Below are 26,033 nucleotides of genomic sequence, written 5' to 3' on the forward strand. Positions count from 1 at the left end.
CACAAGTTTGTGTGTACAGGGTATTAAATCTGTCTTTAATTTGACAAAACTTATTTCTGGTCTTTATCAGTAAAACTATTCTTAAATTCAACCAGCAGATGTCACTGCAACCAATGCGTTTATTTGATAACAGTTGTGAGTGAGGATTAAAGAGCCAACTTGTTGCCCATTTATATGAATAAATGGCATTATCCCATTTACATTTAGACATTTAGTCATTTAGCAGACGCTCTTATCCAGAGCGACTTACAGTAAGTACAGGGACATTCTCCCCGAGGCAAGTAGGGTGAAGTGCCTTGCCCAAGGACACAACGTCAGTTGGCATGACCGGGAATCGAACTGGCAACCTTCGGATTACTAGCCCGATTCCCTCATCGCTCAGCCACCTGACTCCCAATTATTATGGAGGGAAAAAAAGACACAGGACCATGTTTTTTTTTTGTGAAAAAGTATTCTCTAATAAACTTTATTTTTACACAAATTGTGTAAGAGGAATTTTCCCATCTTGAAAACATACAGTAAAAATCTGCTCTCACAAGGCCTCTGAACGGCTACATCTCGCACTACTCATCTCACACATTCACTCACTCAGTCAACCAGCTGGCTCACACAGAGCCACTGTACAGTACATTATAACATTGTGCCCTAATTCAGGTATGACTGCAGCATCCTTACAGTAAATGTTAATCTATTCCAGTGCAGGTTATGGGAGGGCAATGACACTAGCAATCGGATCACAGAGAACCATAAAACTTTAACACCAGTAAACAGCAACTGATTTAACATCATCTTAAGGCATGATCAATGTACAATTTTGATTCCATTCAGTGATGGATGGGAAGGGGTCTTGATAATGAATGTGTTCTAAAAACACTGATAAAACCCATTCCTTCAAAACACACAGGCACAGGATTAGGATGAGCAAGCACGCAAAGAATGGCTCTCCTCGCTGGCTAAGGAAACACACATAAGATCATTCCAGTTTGACCTCTAGTTCAAGGTCTGTTTCTCAGAGTTTGGTTATAAAAATCTAAATTTGGTTATTGTGATTCTGGGGAAGCAGCTTCCCCTCCTTCCTCAACACACATTCATCCCAACCAACCTACATCAGCAGGTTTACAACAATAGTACACAAGAACCCATATCACTGGAAATACCAGTTATGAACCAGACGTCATGTCTACTGGTGTCTCTGAATGTTTTGGGTAACAGAATAAACTCATACATACTCATATTTATGAGTTTATAAACTCAATAAACATTGAAAAGGAGAATTATGGTTAGGATGTGGCTGTAGCTTATTGTTGACATGACAGGCTGTGATGACAGCCCCCGACAGACAGACAGGCTGTGATGACAGCCCCCGACAGACAGACAGGCTGTGATGACAGCCCCCGACAGACAGACAGGCTGTGATGACAGCCCCTGACAGACAGACAGGCTGTGATGACAGCCCCAGACAGGTTGTGACATGAACAGCCCCAGACAGACAGGTTGTGACGTGAACAGCCCCAGACAGGTTGTGACGTGAACAGCCCCAGACAGTGATGTGAACAGCCCCAGACAGACAGAAAGCTGTGGGTGAGGGATACAGCCAGTCTCACTAGAAGCACCCATTAGGACCACCCATCAGTTCTCCTCTATCAGCTCCAAGTCTAATTCTGTGCAGTCTCTCTCGAAAACATTCTGAACTCCTTCCTCTGCCACTCCAACACACCCCTTATCTTCCTCCTCATCTTCCTCCTCCTCGCTCTCGCTGACTGGCCCGATGCTGGTCCGGCCCAGGGACTCTGCAGGGAAGAAGGCTGCTTTCAGGTCCCCCTGAGCGGGCATGACACCCAGGGAAGGGCCCCCCCCACTGGCGATCTGGAGGAAAGCAGATACAATGTCAAAAAGAAGGCACCGCCAAATAACAAACAAAAGTCACTTCATAATGTTTCCTAATCCTGCTCCGGCCTGCTGTCTCAGTGGAGAGACTCCAGGACTCTGAGGCTGTATTCCACTCCCTCACAGAGAACAAAGTACCCCTGGCATTTCCACACAGACGTTTCATTGAAATGAAACGGGTCTGAGCAAATCATATGCAAATCCTTCCACCATCTTACCGCCAGAGAGCTCCAGCGGTTGACTAGCCTAGCACACAACCTCCCTCACGCCCACCCCATCTCTCCCTCACACAGTCCCACACCCTACATCAGGCCATAAAACCCTAGCAGACCCAAGAGGAAGCAACCACAAAATTAAAAAAAAAAGAGTGGAGACATTACTGGCTGGACCAGGAAGTCAGTCAAAAGCCCTCTACTCATTTTGAATAGCCTAGTTCAGTTCAGATGGATGGGCTGGTCACAGTCACCTATAGAAGGGGGAGGAGGTGCTGGGGCACAGCCAAGCATCAGTGTCTGGTACACACAGGCATGCAAGGGTTTGCCCGAAGACACACGCTGGGTCGGGGAGGGCAGGGCACACAGGAAGCCTAAAGCAACACATCACCCAGGACAGAACCCAAACGCACCCAGCCTGGCCTGGTCTGGCGCTGCCCAGAAGAGCCAGGAATGTGGGGGACAGTGGTTCCCCAGAGGGGAGAGAGCCAGAGGCCCACTTCTCCTCACTAATAATCCCAACATAAACACGCCATCTGTGGGGGAAGGCTGGAGAGGGTGGGAGTGGAGGGGTGTAGCTGAGGCCAGTGGGGCCACAGGGGGAGTAGGTCTCCTGGTCCTCTTTAAAACAGGAAACTAGGTAGAACATTGTGAGTCTGGGGTCCCTGCAGACTAGTAGATCATGCTTCGCAAGGGACAGCCAAGTCCGGAAGAAGACTGCAACCCCAGAGGACCTGCCGGCTACAGCCCTGCTCACCTGGGTCATCTTGCTGAAGTCCAGGCCCGGTCTGGAGCAGGGCAAGGTGTCAGAGTCGTGGCGTCTCTTCAGCCGGGGCTTCTTCATGTCGCAGGGCTGGGAGTGGCAGCGAGGGAGGGCGGGGTGGGGCTTTCGCCTGGAGGAGGCCGGGGTGCTGCAGGCAGAGGAGGGCCAGGGGGCGTGGGGGTCCCGGCCAGGGCCAGGGCAGTGAGGGGTGAGAGGAGGAGGAGCAGGGGAGGCCTGGGGGGGCAGGTGAATGTGCATGGGGGAGAGGGAGAACCGGCGCTGCAGGAGGGGCCGAGAGGAGGAGCCAGGCGGGGCCGGGGAGGAGGAGGAGGAGGGGGTGGGGAAGAAGGAGGCACAGCCCCCACGGAGCCCGTCCCAGGGGTCCCAGGGGTCCAAAGGGAAGGCCCAGGGCAGGGGGGAGTCGGAGGATAGGGCGAGGCTGAAGAAGGTGGGGCTGGAGGAGGTGACGGAGGAGGAGGTGACGGACGAGGAGGTGACGGACGAGGAGGGGCCTCGCAGGGGAGCGGAGCCCGCCCGGCCACCCAGGACGCTGGCTCCTCCTCCGCTGTGACAGCGCCGTTTGACGGGGGTCCAGATCCTGGAGGCGCTGGGGCGCCAGGGAGTGCGGCAGCGGGACAGGTCCTCGGGCACGGACAGGGAGCGGCAGTGTCGCTTTGGGGGAGGAGGGGGAGGGTAGCTCTGAGGGGCTAGGGGAGGGGAGCTCTGCAGACACAGTGCTGCCACAGAGAGGCTGGGGAGGGGGGGCCAGTAGAAGGGGTCTCTCCCAGGGATGGGGGGAGGCAGGGGATCAGATGTGGGGTCTTGCAGGTGCTGGGGCTTGGACCACCCACTCTCTGGGTGAACAAGAGGGCACAGAAAAACCTGATATGAAGGCGCATGAAACAGGAAGTTGTGTATGACAGGGTTATGGATATGAGAGGGTTACCTGGAGTCAGCCCATATCCAGTCCAGGACATCTTCGGGCTGCTACCCACCTCAGGCAATGACTGAAACCCAGCAATGAACATGTGACTAACAGTTCAAGTGGTCAAACAGGCAACAGAGTTAGGCTATAAGGTTTCGCAAGACTCGGTGTGTGTGTGTGTGTCCTACTCACCACATTGAGAGACAAAGCCCTGCGATAACATGGTTCGTCTAAACTCTGCCTGCGGAGCTGGTCAGTGATGAGCGTCACCATGGCGACCAGCCGGATTCCAGAAAGGACAGGGTGTGTGTGTGTGTGTGTGTGTGTGCGCTAGTCAGACTCCTGGCGAGGTTTGTGGCGTCCCCTCTGCACCTCAACCAGCCAGCCTGACCCTAGAGTCTTCACTTAAACTCAGCCTCCATGTTGGTCATCATCATCATCATCATCATCACCACCACCTCTCCTACAGGATTACAGACAGGAGAGAAAATGGAATGAGAAAAGGTGATGCTTTGGAGTTTTATTAAAAGGCAAACGCTATAAAACTATAGAACGTGTAAAAACAACGCATTTCAACTAGGAGAGTTTGACCTGTGGACATCTCCTGCTTGGGTAATCATGAACATACAACACCTACTCTAGTGAAGACGTGTCACACATGTGAAACTCAATTGCCAATCTCTGCTCCTCTAGAAAGTGTACTAAAAACGTTGTACACAGAGATACCAACACTAATCTTGCAATATCAGCTAACTTTGACTTGACTATGAAAAGCACTTCTGAAATATGGCTTTGGCCCTAAAAGCTGTGACACGCCAAGGAAGCAAAGATGAAGGGTAATCCCATGCGTTCTTTAGAATCATACTGAAACCAAACAGTCGGGCCCTTCCTGTGGGCTGAGATGAGGAGAGCTGAAGGGGGGAGGGAGAGAGTGAGTAAGTAAGTGAGCACGGGAAAGAGGGGGAGGATGTGGGTGAAACGAAAGGGGGAGAGGGCCTGAGCACAAGGCATGCCTCCCCCACTCTGCAAGGGACACAAAAGAGGGGAGAGAAAGTGGACTCCAGGGCTAAACTGAGGTAAAGTTCTGTGAAAAGAAACTCACAACGCAGTTAGAGTAGAGCGCCATGAGGTATCAACAGGAGCTGGCAGTACAATAAAACAAATAGTTGCCTTGGTTCATTGACATACATTCCATTGACCACTAGATACTTTTTATGCAAATACCACATAACCAGTCTGCTTAACAGCAGATGCAATAGTTAGCGAAACAAGACACACCCTGTGACACTTCCTTCTGGCTCAGATTCTTTATTCTCACACTCCTCACTTCAACCTTTGCACTGCTGCACTGTGGTTCTGCAACATTCACATGTTCACCAGGCTCAACATGAAACTAAAAGAATAAGCCTACCACATAAAATCTAGTTGATGAACCTTAGCTTCTCTCACATTAGAGTGTTGGATAGCTCAACCACATAAGTACTGCCCACACGAGACTGAAGTAGCTCGACTGGCTTTGAGGCCAAGGCCTCAACTGATAGAGGTGTTTTATCCTCTAGCTGAGACTGCAGGCCTTTTTAGACGGGCTACGGTGAAAATTAAATCAAAGGATGAGTGTAATCTAGCTATGCTGACTTTTTAATAAAATTGCATTGCATCTTTGGTGCTCGATCCACGATGATACCCAATGCAACAATATCCATCTGGTCCTGGCTAACTTACACGAGCTTGCTTATAGTGTGGCTACTTCGGCTAGACGGTACCAGTAGTTACTAGTTAGCTCACGTTCTGTACCCGACACGACAGTGGTAGACTGTTAGCACCAGCTAGCCATCTGGCATGGCTAACTAGCTAATTTAGCGGTAACAGCAACAGGCAAGGGTCCAGACACAATACAGTACTGTTACGTACCTAGCGGTATAACGTTTCGATAGGCTGTCGTAAACTAGCCAACTTCACCTCACTACTGTAGCTAAAAAGATGGCTAAGTTTAGCAAGATAGCTTAACTAATCGTTAATTGTAAAGTGTCGGTAACTGTTATTGTCTTTATCTTAAATGGTTAATAAAACGTGTATAACGGCATGGTAATGGTTTAACAGAACAACATCAATGTGCATGACTACTGCTACTGCTACTGCTGGACTGATTACCTGCTCTCCGTGTCTCCTTAGCAACCAAAAGCTGCACGGGGTAAAGATGGACCTTCCCATAATATATATACGTAGGAAGAAACCAATCGAGAGGGATGGTTACAACGTAAAAAGTATGTTTGTTGTTTAAGAAAACAACAACCCCAAACTATATGACACGCGTGTACTTTATTATTCAATAAAGAGGAAAATCAATCTATTGTTTGAAGAAAGATCGAAATCCACATAATACATTTCGTCTGCTCTTGAGAGTTGTCCCTTCTTCATTCCAGATGGTATTTCCACGATGTTAAAGTAAAAACAAGTATTTAGCTTAGGTGTAAAATAGATAAAAATGCAACGTAGGCTACACTGTACGTGTAAAAAAAACGTTGGAAAAAACGTTATCCAACCTCCACTTAACATTCATACACAAATAAACGCATATTTATTTTCTTTAGAAATCTGAGAGCAAACAGCAAGAACTGGGTATTGTAGTTTCAATGACTAAGATGACAGCCTCAACTGTACCATTAGGCTACAAACAAACTATATAGGCTAGTTACAAGTCGGTAAATAAGATTCAAAAATAGTAGCAGAGTACCAAAATGCACAGACAGCTAGATTAATTTAGACTTTATGACTTTGCGAAAGCAGTCATAAAAGCATCATTGACGCATGCGTAATCGATGTTACGGCGCATGATAAAGTTCAAGGATTTGCAGTGAATCAAACCTGTCTTTCCCCCCCTCGACTTTATTTTACTAATGTCATAGTGCCTTCTCAAAACCTGGAAAACGTTCGTGGCAGTATGGAGTTACAAATTTTCCACAAGAACCAGACCCTTGCAATGAGGAAGAAATTCATCGGGTATGTTGTAGGCTAATGATTATAATGATTGCACCGTCAAACCAAGTAGTTTTAAACAAATAGAATCATGTCAGCGGTTTGTGCTTTTGTGTTTGTCTCCATGCAGCCAATCGTGTAGACTCTTTTATTCCGACGATCCTGTGAAGATAGTTAAAGCTCGAGGACAGTACCTATATGACGAGAATGACATGCAATACTTGGACTGTATCAGTAACGTTCAACACGGTAAGAGCTCCATGACAAGTAGCCAGTCTACTTCGGTACCGGTTTAAATTACTGTAACTTACTAATAGCCTAAGCCCTCTGCTCCCAACCCGTTGTCTGACTGATACAGTTGTAGGCTTGTAACGTCGTAAACGCTGCAACAGCAAAACAAATAAATTGAATACAAAATAGCACTCAGCAATAACGTGATGTTGTGTAACAGTGCCCTCTACTGTTGCCTACTGTTGTTGTTAACATACATCTACAGTGGGTCACTGTCACCCCAGTGTCACACAAGCGGCTGCTACACAGATGGAGCAGCTGAACGCAAATACACGGTTCCTGCACGACAACATAGTGCGGTACGCCAGCCGTCTCGCTGCCACTCTTCCCGAGAAACTGTGCGTCTTCTATTTCGTCAACTCAGGGTAGGCAATGATTGTCCCATGGACAGTTATAAATCCATAACATAGTCATTATAACACCAAAAATGGTGTATATGACACGATTTTTGGGTGTATTTTTACTAACAGGTCGGAGGCCAATGACCTGGCCTTGCGGTTGGCTCATCAGTATACCCAGCATGAAGACGTCATAGTGCTCGACCAGTATGTTGACTCGTTTAGATGCCACACCAGTCAAATAAAATCCCTCAGATACATCACATTTTTTCTTCTCTCCCCTCTTCTCTCAGTGCCTACCATGGCCACCTGATGTCGCTCATTGACATCAGTCCATACAAGTTCCGGAAGCTGTCTGGACAGAAAGACTGGGTTCACGTGGTGTGTAAGACGCTCACACACCAACATCTATAACACTGTTACAGCAGCTCTAATCAGACCAGACAAACTGCTTACTCTAAAAACGTCTCATTCATCAAAGCACTGAAAATCCACTCACTTGGTTTGAACCAGCTACTGCTTCAAGTATTTATAACCTATCGAGTTAGCTTATTTTCGTTGTGCTTTGTCGTGAGTCTGGCACGTGTCTCTCCAGGCCCCGTTGCCAGACACCTACAGGGGGCTGTACAGAGAGGACCACCCCGACCCCGCCCAGGCCTACGCTGACACAGTCAAGGACTTGATCGACCAGGTCCACCTAAAAGGTCGCAAGGTGAGACTCAAAGCAGTGCGACAGCTCGAGCATAGGATATCATCGTGCAGTTGGGAAAGATTTTTATAACCATTTATAACAGCTGTAACTGTTCCACAGGTTTCTGCGTTCTTCGCTGAATCATTGCCCAGTGTCGGAGGCCAGATCATTCTGCCCTCAGGATACTCAACAAAAGTAGCAGAGTAGGTCTTTGTAAACACAGCACTACCTTTTCCTCTTCTGAAGACACGTCCTAAGAACACAGGAAAAGAGTCTTCCAACTTCCAGTCTATCCAACCCTGGGTGTGATTGTAAATGTGTGACAGAGTGGGCTGGTGTGTTTCCTGCCCTTGTTTGTTAAGGCTCATCGATGTGTTTTTGATTGACCAATCAATCGTCATCTGTCTCACTCCACAGATACGTGCGTTCTGCGGGAGGGGTGTTCGTGGCGGACGAGGTGCAGACTGGCTTCGGGCGTGTCGGGAGCCACTTCTGGGCCTTCCAGATGGAGGGCGGGGTCTTCTGCCCGGACATCGTCACCATGGGGAAGCCGATGGGCAACGGGCACCCCCTGGCCTGCGTGGTAACCACCGAGGAAATCGCTGCGGCATTCACAGCTAACGGAGTCGAGTACTTCAATACGGTAACACTGCTACCATCAGTAGAGGACCTCAACCAGAGCTGGGAATCGTTTTCTATTTAACTTCTACGTTTGTTGATTTACAACCGAAACCTTTCCGATTATAATTTGACCAAACAGGCTGCACTCTACAGTCTTGCTGATTGTTGAGTACTAATCACAGATGTGGTGTTGAGTATTTGACTGTGTGTCCAGTTTGGGGGAAACCCGGTCTCATGTGCCATCGGGCTGGCGGTTCTGGATGTAATCGAGAAGGAGGACCTAAGGGGAAACTCCACCCGTGTTGGAGGCCACCTTAAACAGCTGCTGGCGCAGCTGCAGACCAAGCACCTGTCCATTGGGGACGTTAGGTGAGGGCAAACAGGTGACCCCCATCTCGAATGGGATGACTACAGGCCTGAGCCTGATGGACGCCACATTTTGACATTTCAATGGACACTTTTTGGCCACGTTTTTTTACGAATACAGGTATACGGTCACATCTTCGCTTGTGTGTGATGTGTTGTGTGTGGGCGGGCAGGGGTGTGGGTCTGTTTGTGGGTCTGGAGCTGGTGACTGACCGAGACCAGCGGACCCCTGCTACAGAAGCCGCTGCACAGGTGGTCCAGAGGTGAGAGGTCATACTGCAACAGGTCACACGTGGACAATCTTTAAGTACTCAGCCAAACACCCCTCATCTGTTTCTAGCTAGGTTTCAACACCATGTGCATTTAAAATCAAGTACTACTCATATCTTCTGAATCCAAAGGTACTTTGATACGCAGTTGTGATCCATCCTTAATGTCGGTCACATTATTACCATGGTGGGAGGATTGTAAACAGACAAGTCCTGAGGTCTCTCCTGTTCTGGGCCAGGCTGAAGCTGCAGAGGATCTGTGTGAGTACGGACGGGCCCTGGGAGAACGTGGTGAAGTTCAAGCCCCCCATGTGCTTCAGCATGAAGGACGCAGAGCTGGTGGCTCACCACATCGATCTCATTCTCACAGGTACCAAAACATACACAGTACATTCAACTGATCAGTAACTACATGTAAAGACTGTTACATGCTATGATCACCTTACTGACTTGCATGACTACAGACGAGCTGTAGAGTAGATGTGCATCAGTTGTTGTGGACCCGTGTGTGACTCCCAGCTGTACGTTATCTTCCAGACATGGAGACCAACGCAGACAAACTGGACAAGTGAGACATCTAAGGTTTGCAAAAAACCTGTAGAAAAATTTAATGGCATCAGTCAGACATTGTGAGTTGGTCACATTCATCAGGTTGAGAGGTAGAGAACTGGATGAAGGAGGGCGTCTCACATCACTCCTGAGACAAAGAGCTTCGTCACAGACGGCACCAAACACCATTTTTAAAATGATTCCTATCTAAAAAGTTAACATTCACATGACAGAACCAAAGTGAACTTCTCCAGACCATATCGCGATTGTCTTTCACAGCTATTGATCACCTAAATGGTGGATAAAGCCATATGCAATCACCAATATCTTGTATGTTCTAAGAGGAACTAAGAAATTAAGGCCACTGATGACATTTTGTCAACAAAAGGCAGGTTTGTCATACCGGAACACTGTGTACGTTTTATACCATGAATGATTAAAAATAAACATGAAACACATTCCCTCTGTTTCTCATGCAACTGGTAGAGGTATAGACTGGAACTGGATAGGGCGCTACTGTGAGGGGTAAAAAGGGGAGACATCTGCTCAGTAGACCACAGCAAACACCTTATTGCATCCATTAGTGTCCGCCCTCAGCGACACGGTCACATGACAGACTTCACTGTGGGCAGGAAGAGCCATAGATGGGGGGTAGGGGGTAGGGTGAGGGGAGACACTTACCAGAGGACAACGACTACATCCTGGAATCAGTCACCTCTAAACACACCCAGTGCTGTCGTTTTACCATCCACATATAGCAGGTTTCAATCAGCTAGTGGGGCGAGGATACGAACTCAACTGTCACCCATTCTGACCAGTTATCCTGCTGCCAGCGAAGACTTCTCTTTCTCCACTTCCCATAGGGGCATCAGCAGAGCATTTAACATTACCAATAAAGACAAGACAAGCAAGCCATTTAACAGTTAAAGCATTTAACATTAACCACATTAGCATTAGGTTTATAAATAATAACAAAAGGGTCCACGTGTAATATAAACCAAATGTTTATTTCTACCAATTTGCCCAAGACACTAGAGGAATGAGTATCCAGTCGTACATTAGCAGGCTTGCGCTCGGTCGTCGTAGTAACACTAGTAAAGCCACTTTAAAAATTACACAAGATGGGGAAAAAAAAAAAAATCTCCTTAAAAGCCAAAAAACAATTGCGGGTTGTCCTTGTCTACTAGCCAACTGCAAACATTCACTAGACAAGCTTACAATGAAACCTTTTGATTCGTTTTTTAAATCCCTCATCTTTCCTCACCCCACTCTGAAGCCATGCAACCTGTGTCTGAACACTCGCACTGGAACAAATAATCTAAGTCTAGAAACACCAAAGAAAAAAAAAATAAGAAAACTAAATTGTTTTATTTTATAAGCTTTGAAAGCTCTGTTCCGGCTTGTTGGTAATTCCAGTAGACATGTAAAATACAACCATACAATACATTAGATTCAAAAAGGTACCAAAAAGTACAGTAAAAATAACACTTCCATTGCTGGAAATGTAAATGGACACTAAACAATATAAAATAAAAAGTGGAAAAGTGACATTTGCTTCCCCAGTTCCTCACTTGATCTGTACAAATGGAGCATGAGTCCAAATTTCTGCCAACTCCAAAGGAAAAGCCAGACCCCGTGTTGGCTGTGGCTGGACCACGGGATCATCCTCCTATCTTACTTTAGACCTTGAGAGGGAAAACAATGGTGCTCACAGTTACTGAGAAAACACCAGTGGCAAAAAAAATTTTAGTAGTGAAGACAAGACACCATGACGTTTATGAGTTATGAGTTGGAACAAGGCCAGGTAACGAGACACACATGGAGGGTGACCATCCACAGGGACATGACGTCTAGCTGCCACACCTCGGGCCCCCACTGACCAGCCCTATCCACCACCACCTCAACCCTTATTGATCCAGTAGTGTAGTAGGGATGCATCTTAGATGGTCGGCACATGGAATGAATCCATCACTAATGACACCCCTACCCCCCACCTCCCCCGGCTCCCACCCCCCCTTAAAGCCCCCTAGAACGCACGTTTGAATGGGTTTAAGACTAGATGGAGAAATTTTGGAGTCAAAAAGGCACAAATGGTTACAGCTAGATTGTCATATCACCATAGATGATGCAAAAATGCATACCTGCACTACATGTGATCAGTATGGCTTGTAGCTACTCTGGTGGCCTCCACGTCTTGGAGTTTTTCCATAGCTTGTATTTCCCTGGTCTGGGAGGACAAGAGAAAAACGGACTGAGTTCTTCTGAACCACAAAAGGACCAACAAAAGGTTCTTTTCAGTTTTTTTTTTTTTTTTTTAAAGGTTTTGTTTTGTTGTTTTTTGTTGACGTTTTTTTTTTTTTGGGCGGTTAGCGCTTACTGTAGTCATAACCACCCCCGTAGCCGTAGTAACCAGCCGAGTAGTCGTAGTTGCTATAGCCACCGTATCCGCCGTAGCCCTGCTGTCCCCCGTAGCCGTAACCTTGGTTACCGTAACCTTGGTTCCAGTAGTTGTTGTAACCTTGGTTCCAGTTCTGACCCTGACCTGAGGACGGTACAGGCGGCAGGGGTTAAAGGTTAATGTAATCTCGAAGGATCACACCAGCAGCTTACCACGATCACTTTCAAACTAACAGATCTAAATATAATTCTGGAAGCTGTATTTACAAGCCCTGTATCATCCATCTGGCAAAGTTCCAGCACAGACTGAGGGGGTGTGTCAGCAGGACATCTACACCACAGCCAGGCTGGTTATCGTTGCATTACTTTGAATATCAAGGAATTGGGGTTTGTTATCATGTAATAAACTAATCCTAATCCCTACACCAGTAACCGGGTCAGGTTGGAATCTTGTCCAAACAGACGGCTAGACTGACATCAAATAGCTTTGTGGACCACAGAAATAACTGTATTTATCCTCCTTTAGTGTTCGTGCCCCTCAGCTCCCCCTTAAGTTACAGCTTGGTGTTCCTCACCTCCTCGCCCTCGGCCTCCTCGTCCTCCTCCACGACCACCAAACTGCTGCTGCTGGTACACCTCTTTGGGCTGGGCGATCTTGATCTCACACTGGAACAAGAACAACACGGGCTCACTGAACAGGAATATGTTGTTCATGCATCTTTGTCAGGTAACAGCCAAAGTGTCTCCTGTTACTTCATCACCCCTGAAGACAACCGGTCGCCACAGACAACCGGTCGCCACAGACAACCGGTCGCCACAGACAACCGGTCGCCACAGACAACGCTTTACAGCAGGACTTTCTGCGTCTGCCCCAAGGTCACCTGGGCCACCCTCAGCCATGTCACACTGCATATTCTCAGCCCACGATAGCCCTATGCTAAGAGTTGACCCCCTGGGGATATCTAAGCCCATTTTCACACACGCATTGTTAATCCAGGGTTAACCTAAAGCCCTGTGTTCAGCCAATTGTCAGGGGATGGCGAGCTAACCCGTCGCCGGAGCAGGACTAGGCTAAAGTCGGGGTTAGCCCACTGTGGAATGTGCCGGGATTGTGCCAGTGTTAGGCTTTTCAAACTGCCCTTAGCCCCAGGCTAAGAAAGCTTTCACACTGGCACAGTCCTGGCACATTCCACAGTGGGCCCACCCATCTGGTCCGCTTGTGGGCGGCTCACCTTCGATCCACTGACGTTGTGGAATTTCTTTTCGAGCACTTTCTTCACTGGACCCTCCTCCTTGTACGTGATGAAAACGAACCCCCTCCTCTTCTCCGTCTTTGGGTCCTGAGGTAGCTCAATGGTCTCGATCTGCAAGAGCACGGGGCGAAAACACACAACGGCCGTTCAACGCCGCTGTCAACCCTGGCTGGCGCAGTCTTTCCCATTCCCTGCATGAGAGTCTTCTCAAACATGACACATCCACACGACCCCCCCCCGGCCCAGCATTCCGCATCAAATCACATTTTATTTATATAGCGCATTTCATACCAGGAGGCAACACAATGTACCTCTCCGAAGGTTCCAAAGTACTCCTGGATGACGTCCTTGTCTGTGTCTGGGTTGAGGCCTCCTACGAAGATCTTCTTCACAGGCTCTTTCTTCATGGCCATGGCCTTCTTGGGGTCAATCTGTCTGCCGTCTAGTCTGTGCTCCTTCTGTTCCAGCACCTAGTGGAGGAGGGAGACACTCCACTCAGGAAAGACAACCCCACGGCAGTTCCCAGTGGTCACAATGACCCACAGCTTCTCATTATTAAGCAGAACATTGAGTACTATGGACACTTTTACATCCTGTGGTACAAGCCACTAGTGTACGATTGTCCACATGAGGTTAACAGCCAGTTCTGGCCATGCGCTGGCCAATGACTTGCACCAGAACATTGTGTACTATTGAAACTTTCTCATCTTAGGAGGCCTGCTCACCTTGTCTACGCTGACCGCTTCTTTGAAGAGGATGAACCCGAAGCCTCTTGACCGGCCTGTCTGCTGGTCCATCTTTATGGTGCAGTCTGTCACCTCACCGAATTTAGAGAAGTAGTCTTTGAGATCCTTCTTACTTGTGTCCCAACTGAGACCACCGACAAACATTTTTCTGAAGAAAAATAAATAAAAAAGGGGATTAATTAATTTGACTGATCCTATTAAATGGGGGGGAGGGGGCGTTCTGAAACACTGCACATCTGTTTTTATAGTCGCCTATCGGTGGACATGCAGAGGGCACCAACACTGATTATAACCATCGTTACATTTGCTTACAAGCTATGGCATTTCAAAATAATTATAGTCGAAAGGATCTCGCAACACTGCCCAATTAATCTCCCCTAGAATGATGTTAATCGTTCGGGGCGCTACATTTGCAGCCTGTCTAAAGTGCCCATCCCCCCTCCGCTTCGCACATGGCGCCAACACAAAGCCCGACTGAACAAAGAGAGAAGGCGACCCATTAGAGCTCTGCTGATCTGAACACCACCCATCGCTCTACTCACCCCGCATCTTCCTCGCCTTTGCTGGCGTTGATCTGTCCGCCTTCAGAGGCACCGTTCTGCGATCCTTCCCCCTCGAGTGTTTCCGTCGTCTCTGCCTCTGCCTCTTCCTCTACCCCGTCGTCTTCAACACCCTCGTCCGCACAAGCTTCGGGCACTGCCTCCTCTTCGCCTTCATTCACCGCCTCTTCGGTCTCTTCTTCCGTGGGCCCGGCTCCGTTAAAATCCTCTGCCTCTTCCCCTTCGTGTCCGTTTTCTGATGTTTCCATCAACTGTTGCTCGGTGTCAGACATTTTGTATTATGTTCCCTTTCTATCCTGAATAAAGCGAAATAACGTTACAAAAGAGCTACCATTATGTAAGCCCCACTAGCAGTACATGCTTCGCCATTTATGCTATGCCGATGCATACATTTCCCCCCACCATTTTGGCAGGCAAGACAGTCTCCCATACATTCTCAGAAAGCCATGTTTTCGGTGTAGGAAGGGGCGTTGCGATCGCATAATGAAACAATGTTGTCAGAAAGTATCCCGTTCTCTGAGACCGAGAAACAATGTAACAAGCTTGTATCGCGCTCATAAACCAATGAACGTACTACTCAAATCATAGTTACGTAATGCAGAGGCCGCGCACGCTAATGCGTTTTGTTACAGAAACAGAAATGGCAAGCATTTGTCAAATACACAATAATGCAACCAGATAGTATAATTATACTTACACAATAATTTAAATAATGAAAACAAGCGATATAGATGCAAAATAAGCCACAAATAGCTGCTTACTGATCACACAATCGGAGAAGGCTCTTCAAGATGGATTCTCCCATACAACGCCAACTCGTGGTTGGTTTTATAGTACCGGTACAAAAAAAAAGACCTTTCAGCTACTGAGCCCTTGATTTGATCCCAAAATCTGTCAATCATAGCCAGCACCAATTGCAGACACCCATTCATTTTTCACAACAAATGTAGACGCCCCTTACACATTGGAACTTTCAGTACCTTTTCTGCTTTTGGGTACATTCTTGGAGCAACGACTTGCAAAACTAAAAGAACTTTAGAGCAACCTGTTAAGATCAGGAAATGGCCACATGTTGCATTGAAAATGTCATTAAATATATATACTTGACAGTTAATAAAAACTAATTTTATTTGCAGCAATAACATAAGATTTTGTAAACATTCGATCAAGTCAGAACATGTCAGTGTAAAAAACATAACCCTAACTGTGCACTAACATACTGTACAGAACACATAAATATATGTGTAGTCAACCAACCCAGACTATTAAACTCTTATGTCATCATCATTACACTAACCATCTAATTTCCTTTTAAAACAATACATAGTAACCAGATCTGTGAAGACAGAGAGCAGTTCATTCTATCCCGTTGACCAATTAAAACCGAGATGTTGTCCTCTATCAATGAGCTCTGCTGTCACTCTGCTCCGTCATTCACGTTCGGCTTGTTTGGATTGTTCTTGATCAGCCAATCAGCGAGCCAGGTCTGGATGAGCAGAGGAAGAAAAAACAACAACAAACAAACAACAAAGACCGGATGCAAACAGGTGAGTCAGAGAGCGCTGCATGGGCTACCTATGATCCCCTATTCACAATGACCTTGCTCCTGATGAGTCCTGGCGCCCTGTATTACGGGTCAGTGTCTATATTGTCTCTATAGTACAGCCTGTTGGGCGTCTGTCAGGGTGCTGGGCCTGCTGTGTTACTCACATAGGGGTCCGCAGGCTTCTGCTTGCAGAGCTCAGTCAGTCCACTCAGCAAAGTGGGGCTCACAAACCTGAACAGGTAGTCTTGAGCCGCCTCTGCCATTGGGATGGGCTCAATCACGGCTGGATACACACACGCGCACACACATTTACATTTAGTCATTTAGCAGACGCTCTTATCCAGAGCGACTTACAGTAAGTACAGGGACATTCCCCCCGAGGCAAGTAGGGTGAAGTGCCTTGCCCAAGGACACAACGTCAGTTGGCATGACCGGGAATCGAACTGGCAACCTTCGGATTACTAGCCCGATTCCCTCACCACTCAGCCACCTGACTCCCTACACACACACACACACACACACACAGAGACAGACACACCCCCACACACACATCACTACACAGAGACATGTTATACTAATACTTCAGTGTGTGTCATGTTGAAAGCATGGCTAGTGCGGACGAGAAGAGATTGTTCTCTTTTGTGTTTAGCTGTGTGTGTTTGAGAGAGAGACAGAGAGCGAGAGAATCGTGTCGGTCTGTTTCACTCACACTTGGGGAACATGAACTTGATCTCGCTCTCTGCAGAGGAGAATGCTTCGCTGCCATGCAGTGCGTTCCGAAGGTCAGAGGTGCCATATTTGGCTCGCAGACTGTGGGACACATCCAACACGGCTGTTACCAAAGCAGTCATTAAAAACAACGAACACCATGCAAGCTGCACATACAGCACATTGACCGGAGTTACAGTAAGCTACAGTAAACAGTACTGTAGTTAAAATGTTACTGCTTGCTAACTCTTAATACTAGGCATCTATTTTTAGATGGACATTGCTATAGGATGTCATTCAGGAACCCCCTAATATGAAGTCTCTTAATTAGTCAAGTGGCTGAGCGGTTAGAGAATCGGGCTAGTAATCAGAAGGTCGCTGGTTCGATTCCCGGCCGTGCAAATGACGTTGTGTCCTTGGGCAAGGCACTTCACCCTACTTGCCTCGGGGGAATGTCCCTGTACTTACTGTAAGTCGCTCTGGATAAGAGCGTCTGCTAAATGACTAAATGTAAATGTAAATTAAACACTAGCTGGCAGCATTCCTGCCTCAAACCCTGGTCCTGTTACAGGGGTCAGGGTCCCCAACACCGAACTGACCATTCAGGATGCGTCTCCCTGGCCTTGGTGCTGTTGACGGGACCAATGAGAGCCTTCCAGTGAGCGATGGCCTGCTGCCGTGCCAGCGTCATGGCGATGATGGGGCCTGAGCTCATGAAGGCCGTCAGACTGGGGAAGAACAACTTCCCATACTGCTCTGCATAGAAGTCACTGCACTGCTCTGGGGTCAGCTGCAGCTTGCGCTTCTGGACAGGATTAAGACGACATACAGACATACGCAGAACAATCAACGCAGAGGAAATGTTTGTTGTAGGGAACTGCAATATACTGACACAGCTGTGACATCTGCGCTAAGCCCCGACCAAGTCTACTGATGAACCGAAATCCATTGACCTATATATCCCCATCTACGCCCTCTGGCAGTCATTGCCACACATTCTGAAATTGAAACCCAAAGCTAGTAGTCTAAATTCAGTAGGCTTGGCTAACAACTGACCAGCATTGAGCAGGAGACTCAAACATCGTTTTCAGAAGACTAGGGTTAGGGGCCTGCTTGTCACTTTGACTACACTCTGTTTACCAACATAACCTTAAGAAATGTGTCTCGACAGCTGCGCAACATTTGTGAACAGAGACCAACCTGTAGGATGGTGAACCCAGACCTCAGAATGATGTCTTCGATCTCCTCGGCCTTATGGATGACGTCGGGCTTGATCAGTGCCAATGTTCTCTCCACGTATATACGTGGGGCCCGCATCGGATGTTTCGGCGTTCCATCCATTTTCCCTACTAGGTCTAGTAGGACAGTTGTAGCTAGGCTATGTGCGCTGCCACCGAGTCGGTAGCCAGCAACAGAGTACGCGATTAATTTAAGGCGGATGATAGTTAAAATAGCGCAAATCTAGCTACCGTAATTGAAATGCTACAGTAAGTCTTTAAACTTAATTAAATGTTACTGAGCTAGAGCTAGCTACTGTAGACAACCTCACGCTAGTACTAGACATGAATACAACTTCAAACATTTTCGCGAGACACTTGTTTACAAAGACATTTAGACCTAAATAAATTTGCATTAACACAGCGATCTAATTTACAACGCCATAATAACGGAAATAGCATTTACTCACTTCAGTTCCTAGTTTCTCAAACTGTCAAGCTACTTCATCATACAATGTTAACCGTTGCTAGGATACATACGGCGACGGCGAGCCGCGTGGGTCGATGACGTCCTGGCCATTTTAGATTTCTGTCCGTCCCCCAATATCCACAACCCCAGGTTTTAACATTTAGCGTTACATACCAAATAGCATGGTAGCAGTATTGGGACGCACCCCTGGGTCTTGTGTACATGCATACATAAACAGTGAATCGCCATCACAATTCCAGAAGCCGCTAAGGCAGATCTGAAGCAAATTCATGTCTGGTACCATTCAATCCTCCCATTAAATGTACATTTCTGTTCACGCCATTTAAAGTCATAACAACAACAACAAAATTCCTTTAAAACTGTCTTTTTTTATTCATTTCTGAGAAAAGTTCTTATCGGGTTCCAATGGTGACCTGCCACACTCTGATCAGGTTGTCAGTGTAGCCAGCAAACAGGGTCTGTGAAGGAGAAAGATGATCAAACTGGTTAAACTTCATCCCAGTATTGAGTTTTCCAATTTCAATGTGGTCTTCCAAAAATATTTTACGTTTACAGTACTCCATCTCCCCCTCATATTTGCAGGAGTGTCACCAGTGAACCTCAGAAGTTTTAAGTGAATCGTTATAATCAACAGGGGAGACAGAGGAAGACAAAATGGACAGAATCTGACCAGGGATTTTTCTACACGAGGCTCAACATATGACGATTGAGACTTCAATTTTCCTTTGCATATTTTGCTTTAGGATGTTCAGACGTAGTAAGCGGCAGGCGTACCTGTCCATCAGCAGACCAGGCCAGAGAGGTGCACTGGGGGGGCTCGGCCTTGCTGTTGGAGCTGATCACTTCCTGTCTGAGCTCATCCACGATGATCTTCCCCTCCAGATCCTGCACCCCGAGACACAAGATTCATGAAGTTCAGAGCAGCAACTACTTCTACGGTGTAATCTCCAATAGCTATGTATGTTACAGTAACATCTGTTAATGTGATGTAACCGTATTTGAATACTGGTCTTGTTTAGGCAGTGAGGGCTCAGAAACAGCCTCTTTATCATCACAGAAATACAGCTGGCAAATGAAAGTTTCCATCACGGCCTCTCCCATTTCATCACATGAAAAACACAAGGACAACATTGTGTGTGTGTGTGTCCATGTCTCACCCAGATCTTGATGCTAGGTCCGGTGGCAGCACAGAGCCAGTAGCGGTTGGGGCTGAAGCACAGAGCATTGATGTTGTCACCACTGTCCAGGGTGTACAGATGCTTGCCCTCGTTCAGGTCCCACAGCATGGCCTGGCCGTCCTAATGAGGGAGAGGAAGTTAGTGACGTGTTCACTGTCACAAGTGTATGTCCAGGTACACCGTTAGGAGGAAACTACAGCCTCAAAGGCCTGCAAGACAGTCATCTTGCAGTTAGCCTAGCAGTTAACCACAGGTAATCCAATACGCTCCATTGATCTTAGTGTGTTAGCATAAGGAGTGGACCAACAGAGTTGGCATGATTGAAGTGCAGGTGGCGTTCAGAAACAGCCTCTTTATCATCACGGTAAAGCAGATGGCATTAGTAAGTTTCATCACTACTGAGACCTGCACTCGTTACACACAGCAACACCAGCCAGCAAGGGGCCCCCGACGATGACCTCCAGAGCCCGTTGAACAGCTATGGGAGGACAGGCCCCTAGTGGCTGAGTGAGACCTCCAGCCCCTTTAGCCCCGCCCTGCTGGTACCTTTCCTCCGGAGGCGCACAGGGAGCCGTCAGGAGAGACGGTCACTGTGTTCAGGAAGCCTGTGTGGCCGATGTGGTTGGTCTTCAGCTTGCAGTTGGCCAGGTTCCACACCTGAGAAGGACGAGGGGGGTGAGAGACAGAAGGAGGGAAGGAGAGAGGGAGAAGTGAGGAATTAGTGGTGTTCCCACACAGGCTGTTTATTATGGGATGGATATACATGCTGTAGTCTGGTTTCCAGAACCCTCATCATTGCAGGACTTGTCGTCAGAGCTGTAGCTCAGGCAAATAATGTCACGATGTAATCACAGGGTAGGACGTCTGGCCAGGCCAAAGAGGCCACCCCTCTGCAGACTGCAGCAAGCAGGAGAATCCACAACATCTCCACCTAGTCTAGTTTACATCTTGCTCTAAACGGAGACCAACCCTCCAGGATGAGGACGTACCTTGACCATTTTGTCCCAGCCACAGGACACAATGATGGGGTTGCTGCTGTTGGGGGAGAAGCGCACGCAGGACACCCACTCAGAGTGGCTCTCGTCCTATAGGAGCAGACAGAGGTCAAAGGTTAGGATGTTCAACCTAAATAATCCACGGTTCTCTGACCTAGATCTACATCGCCCCAGTACAGCCCCCCCCCCCCCCAGCAGGCTTACCTGGATGGTGTACTTGCAGACACCCAGGGTGTTCCACAGCTTGATGGTCTTGTCCCGAGAACCAGACACGATCTGGCGGTTGTCGGCAGAGAAGGCCACGCTGAGGACGTCCTTGGTGTGACCCACGAAGCGGCGGGTGGTGGTGCCACTGGAGGAGGGAGGACGAGGAGAGAGCATGGTTATGGGGGGATACCGTATTTGGAACATACACTGCTGGCAGTTTGTTTCCCAGAACATGATTAGATATGTAGAAGTTAAGTTCTCTGCTTAAAAGGCAACCTTGAGAATCTTCACAGTTGATGCATCTGATTTCATCCCTACTGCAGTGGCAGCTTTCAGAAACAGCCTCTTTATCATCATGGTGAAGCAGATGGCATTAGTAAGTTTCATCACTAAGGAACCAGCACACTGAAACCCAGCTCACCCAAAGCCCTACCCTAGTGTGTCAGTCCCTCAAGTAACCATGCAAGTACAAACCTAGATCATGAGTCCACCCTCTCCATTCTCTCTCTACACCTCCCCACATATTTCCACCCTTCATCAGTCTTCTTAAACCCCTCATGGCCCCTGCATCTCAAAACCTTCCTCTTCAGTCTTCTTTACCCCCTTCCCCAGACTTACGTGGTGAGGTCCCACAGGCGGAGGGTCCCATCCCAGGACCCAGACAGGGCAAACTGCCCATCGGAGGAGATGACCACATCACTCACGAAGTGAGAATGGCCCTTGAGGGCGCGCTGGGGGATGCCATAGTTGGTCTCGTCACGGGTCAGCTTCCACATGATGATAGACTTGTCTGAAGTAACAGAGGAGACGTTAGTCCAATACATTCTGGCTACCAACTGTTAATAGTCCGTTAGACATGCATTGCATAGGAGTACATGACACAGCTCGCTTGACAGTTGCACTGTTGACCATGTTGCGACTCCTTGAAAGCTAGCTACCGGTAGCTAATTGAGCGAATGGGCCTTCACACAGTACACTTCAATGTTGGCTGCTACGTGATATACCGTGCCAACGTTTGACTACAAACCATTAGTTGCAAATCAGCCGGTACGAGTCAATTTGCTGGTTCAAGTCAATTGTACGCGGAAGACTTAAACCCTAGTGTCTGAATTACAGCCCCATGTGCGTTGTCAGCATCGCTGACGTTGGAGCGTAGGATGAGTGCGTTGCTATCTGGCGTTACCGTTACCGGTAAAATGATTTCGTTTGACTGTCCTGTGAGCGGTGGCGAAATTACCCGTTAATGTGCACACATTGTAGTAAAACAAACTCCGATAGGTTTCTTCCACATCGCCACCAGTTTGTCATTTCCCTTTTGAATTACCGAGAGTTAGTTCGCGCTGGCATTCGAACTAGGGTGAGCCATGTTGCCGTTGCGGGCTAAACAGCGCTTACCTCGGGATGCAGACAGAATCATATCGGGAAACTGAGGAGTTGTGGCGATCTGTGTGACCCAACCATTGTGTCCCTTCAGGGTCCCCCTAAGAGTCATCTGCTCGGTCATTTTGGCGAAGTTTAAGGGTGCCTTCTTGAAGGATGGATTTAGATTATTTTGAGGTCTAGGTTACCCTAGCTCCTCTCACATTTGGGCACAGCGGAAAAGGAAGGTCTAACCCGGATACAGAACATTTGAGGGGTCGATCAGGCCGTGAAGCATCCTGGGAAGAACGAGCTGTAACCCTTTCCTGCCCGTGTGGATTCAAAGGCTTCTTTTCACTTTATCTGCTATTATTTGCCACATCATGCTCATACTGCGTATGTAATATATATATTTCAAACAAAATTATCTGTTTTTATGTTGTTTCTTCCTGCCGTCGTGATCTCACTGTACACCTAGCTCAAGCTTCATTTTAATACTTTATGGTCGCCTTTTCCTTGATAGTAACATAATGAAACTTCTGTCTCAGGTCTCTAAGCCTGTTAGGGAGGTGGGGGTTGGGGAGTATCTGCAGTATGAGGAAGAGAACCAGCGGGAATCAAATGGGTTTATATGTGGATAATTTATTTCACTCTACATGTTGAACTGACCAGATTTTACATAATGAGATACAGAGCAGTTACAAAAATAGCTTGATTCTTTTACAACCAAACACACAACCAAATACACAAAAATCATAAAATCAAACTAATAATAATATTAATAATACTGTGATAGCCTACTTATGTTAAAACACACCAAACTCTATTTAGACATTGTGTCACCATTCAAAAGTGTTCATCCCTTGAGAAGAGAGGCTGGCAGTCTGCTAAAGAAATAAATGTGTACATTGTCAGACCGTATACAATGTCAGACCCTACGTGTACTATGTCAGACCCTACATGTACTATGTCAGACCCTATGTGTACTATGTCAGACCCTACATGTACTATGTCAGACCCTATGTGTACTATGTCAGACCCTATGTGTACTATGTCAGACCCTTGTGTGTACTGTCAGAGAACCGTCTTGTTTGTCTCAGAGGGGAAGGTTGTTTTGTCTCAACCTTTAACATGCCCAATAACAGGTGCAGAGTTTTACATAGTATAGACAATAAAGCTTTTAAAATCTTGAATCTTGCGTTGGAACAATGGAAATAATAATACTGGAAATGGTACAATAGTGTATTTCAACGCATGAACAAATCTTAAACTGGCATGATCATATCTATGTTTGCATTAATCTGTGTGTTTGTATGTGGCATCGATATGTGTAATAGAACTGGTTAACACAGTGTCAAATACCAAATCTCCAGAAACACAAACCTTAAGATAACTGAAGCACCATGAGAAACCACAGTATGTAGAAATATGAATATGTCATGATAATATTCACCTTAAAATGTAAATCTGTCTGACATATGATTGTGTTTAAAACAAACAGGTAATGTTAAACCAACTGAGAATTAGTATGATTTTTCACTGTGTAGTAATACTTACAAAAACAACAGTTAGTTAGAACTTAGCTTCAGGTGTGTTTCACAAACCCCTCCCTCATCTGTTACACGTTATCTGACTAAACTCTGTATGCAAAACAAATACTGGAACTTTAAGTCAGCAGCAAAATCTCCTACCGTTGTCCATGAACCCAGGTAAAAGTAACCCATAGCAATGTGTCTTACACTAAGATTAAGATAATAATAGACCATTTAACAAGCACTTGATTTATGACCCGTCAACACTGTCTGGAAAAACTCATTCTAACCCCTTCATTTAGTCAACTGGTGTCCACTACAAATAAAAAACACATTAATTACAATCACTTCATGTTAATGACTAACCTTCATTGTTGAATACTGAATGGTAACAAGAACACTCAAAGTTGTAACACTGCTTGCTAAACACTGCAAACATCTCCATCAGTGATGGCTTCGAAATTAGCTTTAAGCTAGACCCTGGTATGAATCTTTATGTTACAACAACAGATGCTCATGCAAAGGAATGAAATATGACTGAGCAAGAATGAATCATAATTAGACAGTAGTGTGGGAGAGTTTGCCTAAAATAGAAATACGGGTGAATATTGATCTCATGTGAATATATGGTTCAGTGATTTATTGCCTTTGTCTGTTTAAAGGCTGTCGAGATGCTAATCTAGGCTGTGACTTGTGATAATCATGCACTTTATTGAGCAAAGACACATAAAAGATAAAAAATATCAAAATAAGAAATCATCATACACCATATCGTACAAACGACACCCCTGCAAAGAAACACTGCAATGTGCCAGGGTGCTCTGTGACCAAGAGACAAGCTCAACAGATGCAGAAGGACTGTGATGACCATAATCTTGGTGCTGTGGTTGGATGGCTTTACAAGAACCAGGGTTTTTTTTTCTCCATGTGGGTGAATGTGGAAATGCAGTCTTCTCTCTCGCCACCTGCTGGTGAGATTCCATAACGGAGGGTCCGAGTGTTCTGTTTGGCACACTGGCGTTCCATCACTCTGTCGGCTCTCACGGAGGACTGTGCGTCCTCCATCCCATCAATCCATCCTTCCATCTCCGGTGGCGGCTCCTCTCCCTCAGGGCTGGGAGAGACGCTTGCGTTTTAGCTTCTGTCTCGCCATCTCCTCCTTTCAGAAACACAGAGTTGAGAAGGGAGCCCTGATCCACACTCCTCCGTCCCTCCATCCATCCATCTCACCCCATCACACCAGGAGATCTGTCCATCCGTGGGGTTGAGAAAGGGAGGGATGGAGAAAGAGGGAGAGAGAGATAGAGAGAGCACACACCACCACTCCCATGCAGCATTAAGAACTAGAGGACAGAGCCCGTTAGTGATACAGCACCAGCCCAGCTGTGTGAATCCAGACTCTCCAGCAGCATACAGTCTGCATGTCCTGTAGGTCAAGAGTCCATGTCTCTCCCCTGCAGATGCAGTGCGACTGTCACCTCAACCTGACTTAAAACTCACATTCCATATATCCAGCGTTGTAACACTGTTGACTCAAAACAGTGTCTTTGATAGAAAAAAAAAAAAAAATCTCAATATATTATATCAAATGTTTCCATAAAAAAAGGGTAAAAACAGACGCCCAAAGCTGAAGTAGCATCTAGCAGATGATTATGTACAGGTGCCATGCTGCTGGTTAGTCATCACTGCAAGAGAGGAGAGGAGATGTTGATTGGTACTAAAGTGAGGTTTCTGATCAGAGTCACAACAACAGGCTGCTAACGTAAGCAAGACTACGCTGCTAAGGCATGCTTCATCGTAAACTGCTCATCCTCCAGATCATAGCTACACACAGTGCTGTTTAGTGCTGGTCTGGTTGGACACTCATGGAGTCTACATTTACATTTAGTCATTTAACAGAAACTCTTATCCAGAGCGACTTACAGTAAGTACAGGGACATTCCCCCGAGGCAAGTAG

General features: G+C 46.8%; 6 protein-coding genes across 11 annotated transcripts in view; 1 reads left to right on the forward strand and 5 right to left on the reverse strand.

The window, feature by feature from the left end:
* Positions 1-460: 460 nt before the first annotated feature.
* On the reverse strand, positions 461-5,970 carry LOC136954161 (protein FAM53C-like). Its single transcript, XM_067247731.1, has 5 exons — positions 5,939-5,970; positions 3,980-4,250; positions 3,809-3,869; positions 2,857-3,716; positions 461-1,866 (listed from the first exon to the last, which is right to left on the reverse strand). The coding sequence occupies exons 2-5, from the start codon at positions 4,058-4,060 to the stop codon at positions 1,630-1,632; spliced, it is 1,239 nt and encodes a 412-aa protein (XP_067103832.1). The 5' UTR covers positions 4,061-4,250; positions 5,939-5,970; the 3' UTR covers positions 461-1,629.
* Positions 5,971-6,678: 708 nt separating this feature from the next.
* On the forward strand, positions 6,679-10,347 carry phykpl (5-phosphohydroxy-L-lysine phospho-lyase). 3 transcript variants are annotated; one of them, XM_067247323.1, is made up of 12 exons: positions 6,679-6,787; positions 6,894-7,012; positions 7,260-7,419; positions 7,525-7,599; positions 7,686-7,773; positions 7,988-8,104; positions 8,204-8,286; positions 8,501-8,726; positions 8,919-9,073; positions 9,244-9,333; positions 9,579-9,709; positions 9,877-10,347. In XM_067247323.1, the coding sequence occupies exons 1-12, from the start codon at positions 6,729-6,731 to the stop codon at positions 9,909-9,911; spliced, it is 1,338 nt and encodes a 445-aa protein (XP_067103424.1). In that variant the 5' UTR covers positions 6,679-6,728; the 3' UTR covers positions 9,912-10,347. The 3 variants fall into 3 exon arrangements, 2 of the variants coding, with proteins under 2 accessions (XP_067103424.1, XP_067103425.1); XM_067247324.1 differs by lacking the exon at positions 6,679-6,787 and having other exon boundaries at positions 6,987-7,012; positions 7,215-7,419; XR_010878020.1 differs by lacking the exons at positions 9,244-9,333; positions 9,877-10,347 and having other exon boundaries at positions 8,919-9,191; positions 9,579-9,617.
* A 529-nt stretch (positions 10,348-10,876) lies between these two features.
* On the reverse strand, positions 10,877-15,646 carry hnrnpaba (heterogeneous nuclear ribonucleoprotein A/Ba). 4 transcript variants are annotated; one of them, XM_067247326.1, is made up of 9 exons: positions 15,606-15,646; positions 14,827-15,140; positions 14,264-14,432; positions 13,850-14,008; positions 13,518-13,649; positions 12,861-12,951; positions 12,266-12,430; positions 12,030-12,115; positions 10,877-11,573 (listed from the first exon to the last, which is right to left on the reverse strand). In XM_067247326.1, the coding sequence occupies exons 2-8, from the start codon at positions 15,114-15,116 to the stop codon at positions 12,045-12,047; spliced, it is 1,077 nt and encodes a 358-aa protein (XP_067103427.1). In that variant the 5' UTR covers positions 15,117-15,140; positions 15,606-15,646; the 3' UTR covers positions 10,877-11,573; positions 12,030-12,044. The 4 variants fall into 4 exon arrangements, with proteins under 4 accessions (XP_067103427.1, XP_067103426.1, XP_067103428.1 ...); XM_067247325.1 differs by having other exon boundaries at positions 15,542-15,646; XM_067247327.1 differs by having other exon boundaries at positions 14,827-15,135; positions 15,542-15,622.
* Positions 15,647-15,951: 305 nt separating this feature from the next.
* nme5 (NME/NM23 family member 5) lies at positions 15,952-18,838 on the reverse strand. The gene is made up of 6 exons (XM_067247832.1): positions 18,786-18,838; positions 18,299-18,485; positions 17,698-17,903; positions 17,100-17,200; positions 16,555-16,673; positions 15,952-16,330 (listed from the first exon to the last, which is right to left on the reverse strand). The coding sequence occupies exons 2-6, from the start codon at positions 18,437-18,439 to the stop codon at positions 16,262-16,264; spliced, it is 636 nt and encodes a 211-aa protein (XP_067103933.1). The 5' UTR covers positions 18,440-18,485; positions 18,786-18,838; the 3' UTR covers positions 15,952-16,261.
* Positions 18,839-19,153: 315 nt separating this feature from the next.
* On the reverse strand, positions 19,154-22,785 carry rack1 (receptor for activated C kinase 1). The gene is made up of 8 exons (XM_067247566.1): positions 22,581-22,785; positions 21,804-21,975; positions 21,183-21,330; positions 20,973-21,068; positions 20,530-20,640; positions 19,963-20,103; positions 19,580-19,690; positions 19,154-19,263 (listed from the first exon to the last, which is right to left on the reverse strand). The coding sequence occupies exons 1-8, from the start codon at positions 22,687-22,689 to the stop codon at positions 19,198-19,200; spliced, it is 954 nt and encodes a 317-aa protein (XP_067103667.1). The 5' UTR covers positions 22,690-22,785; the 3' UTR covers positions 19,154-19,197.
* A 388-nt stretch (positions 22,786-23,173) lies between these two features.
* Positions 23,174-26,033, reverse strand: part of col23a1a (collagen type XXIII alpha 1 chain a) — a 38,834-nt gene continuing 35,974 nt past the window's right edge. Inside the window, exon 32 of the mRNA XM_067248383.1 lies at positions 23,174-25,235. Within this exon, the coding sequence (XP_067104484.1) occupies positions 25,185-25,235 (51 nt within the window). The 3' untranslated portion in view covers positions 23,174-25,184. The remainder of the gene's footprint in view (positions 25,236-26,033) is intronic.

This window comes from Osmerus mordax, chromosome 12 (assembly GCF_038355195.1).
Source record: "Osmerus mordax isolate fOsmMor3 chromosome 12, fOsmMor3.pri, whole genome shotgun sequence".
NCBI classification, from domain to species: Eukaryota; Metazoa; Chordata; class Actinopteri; order Osmeriformes; family Osmeridae; genus Osmerus; species Osmerus mordax.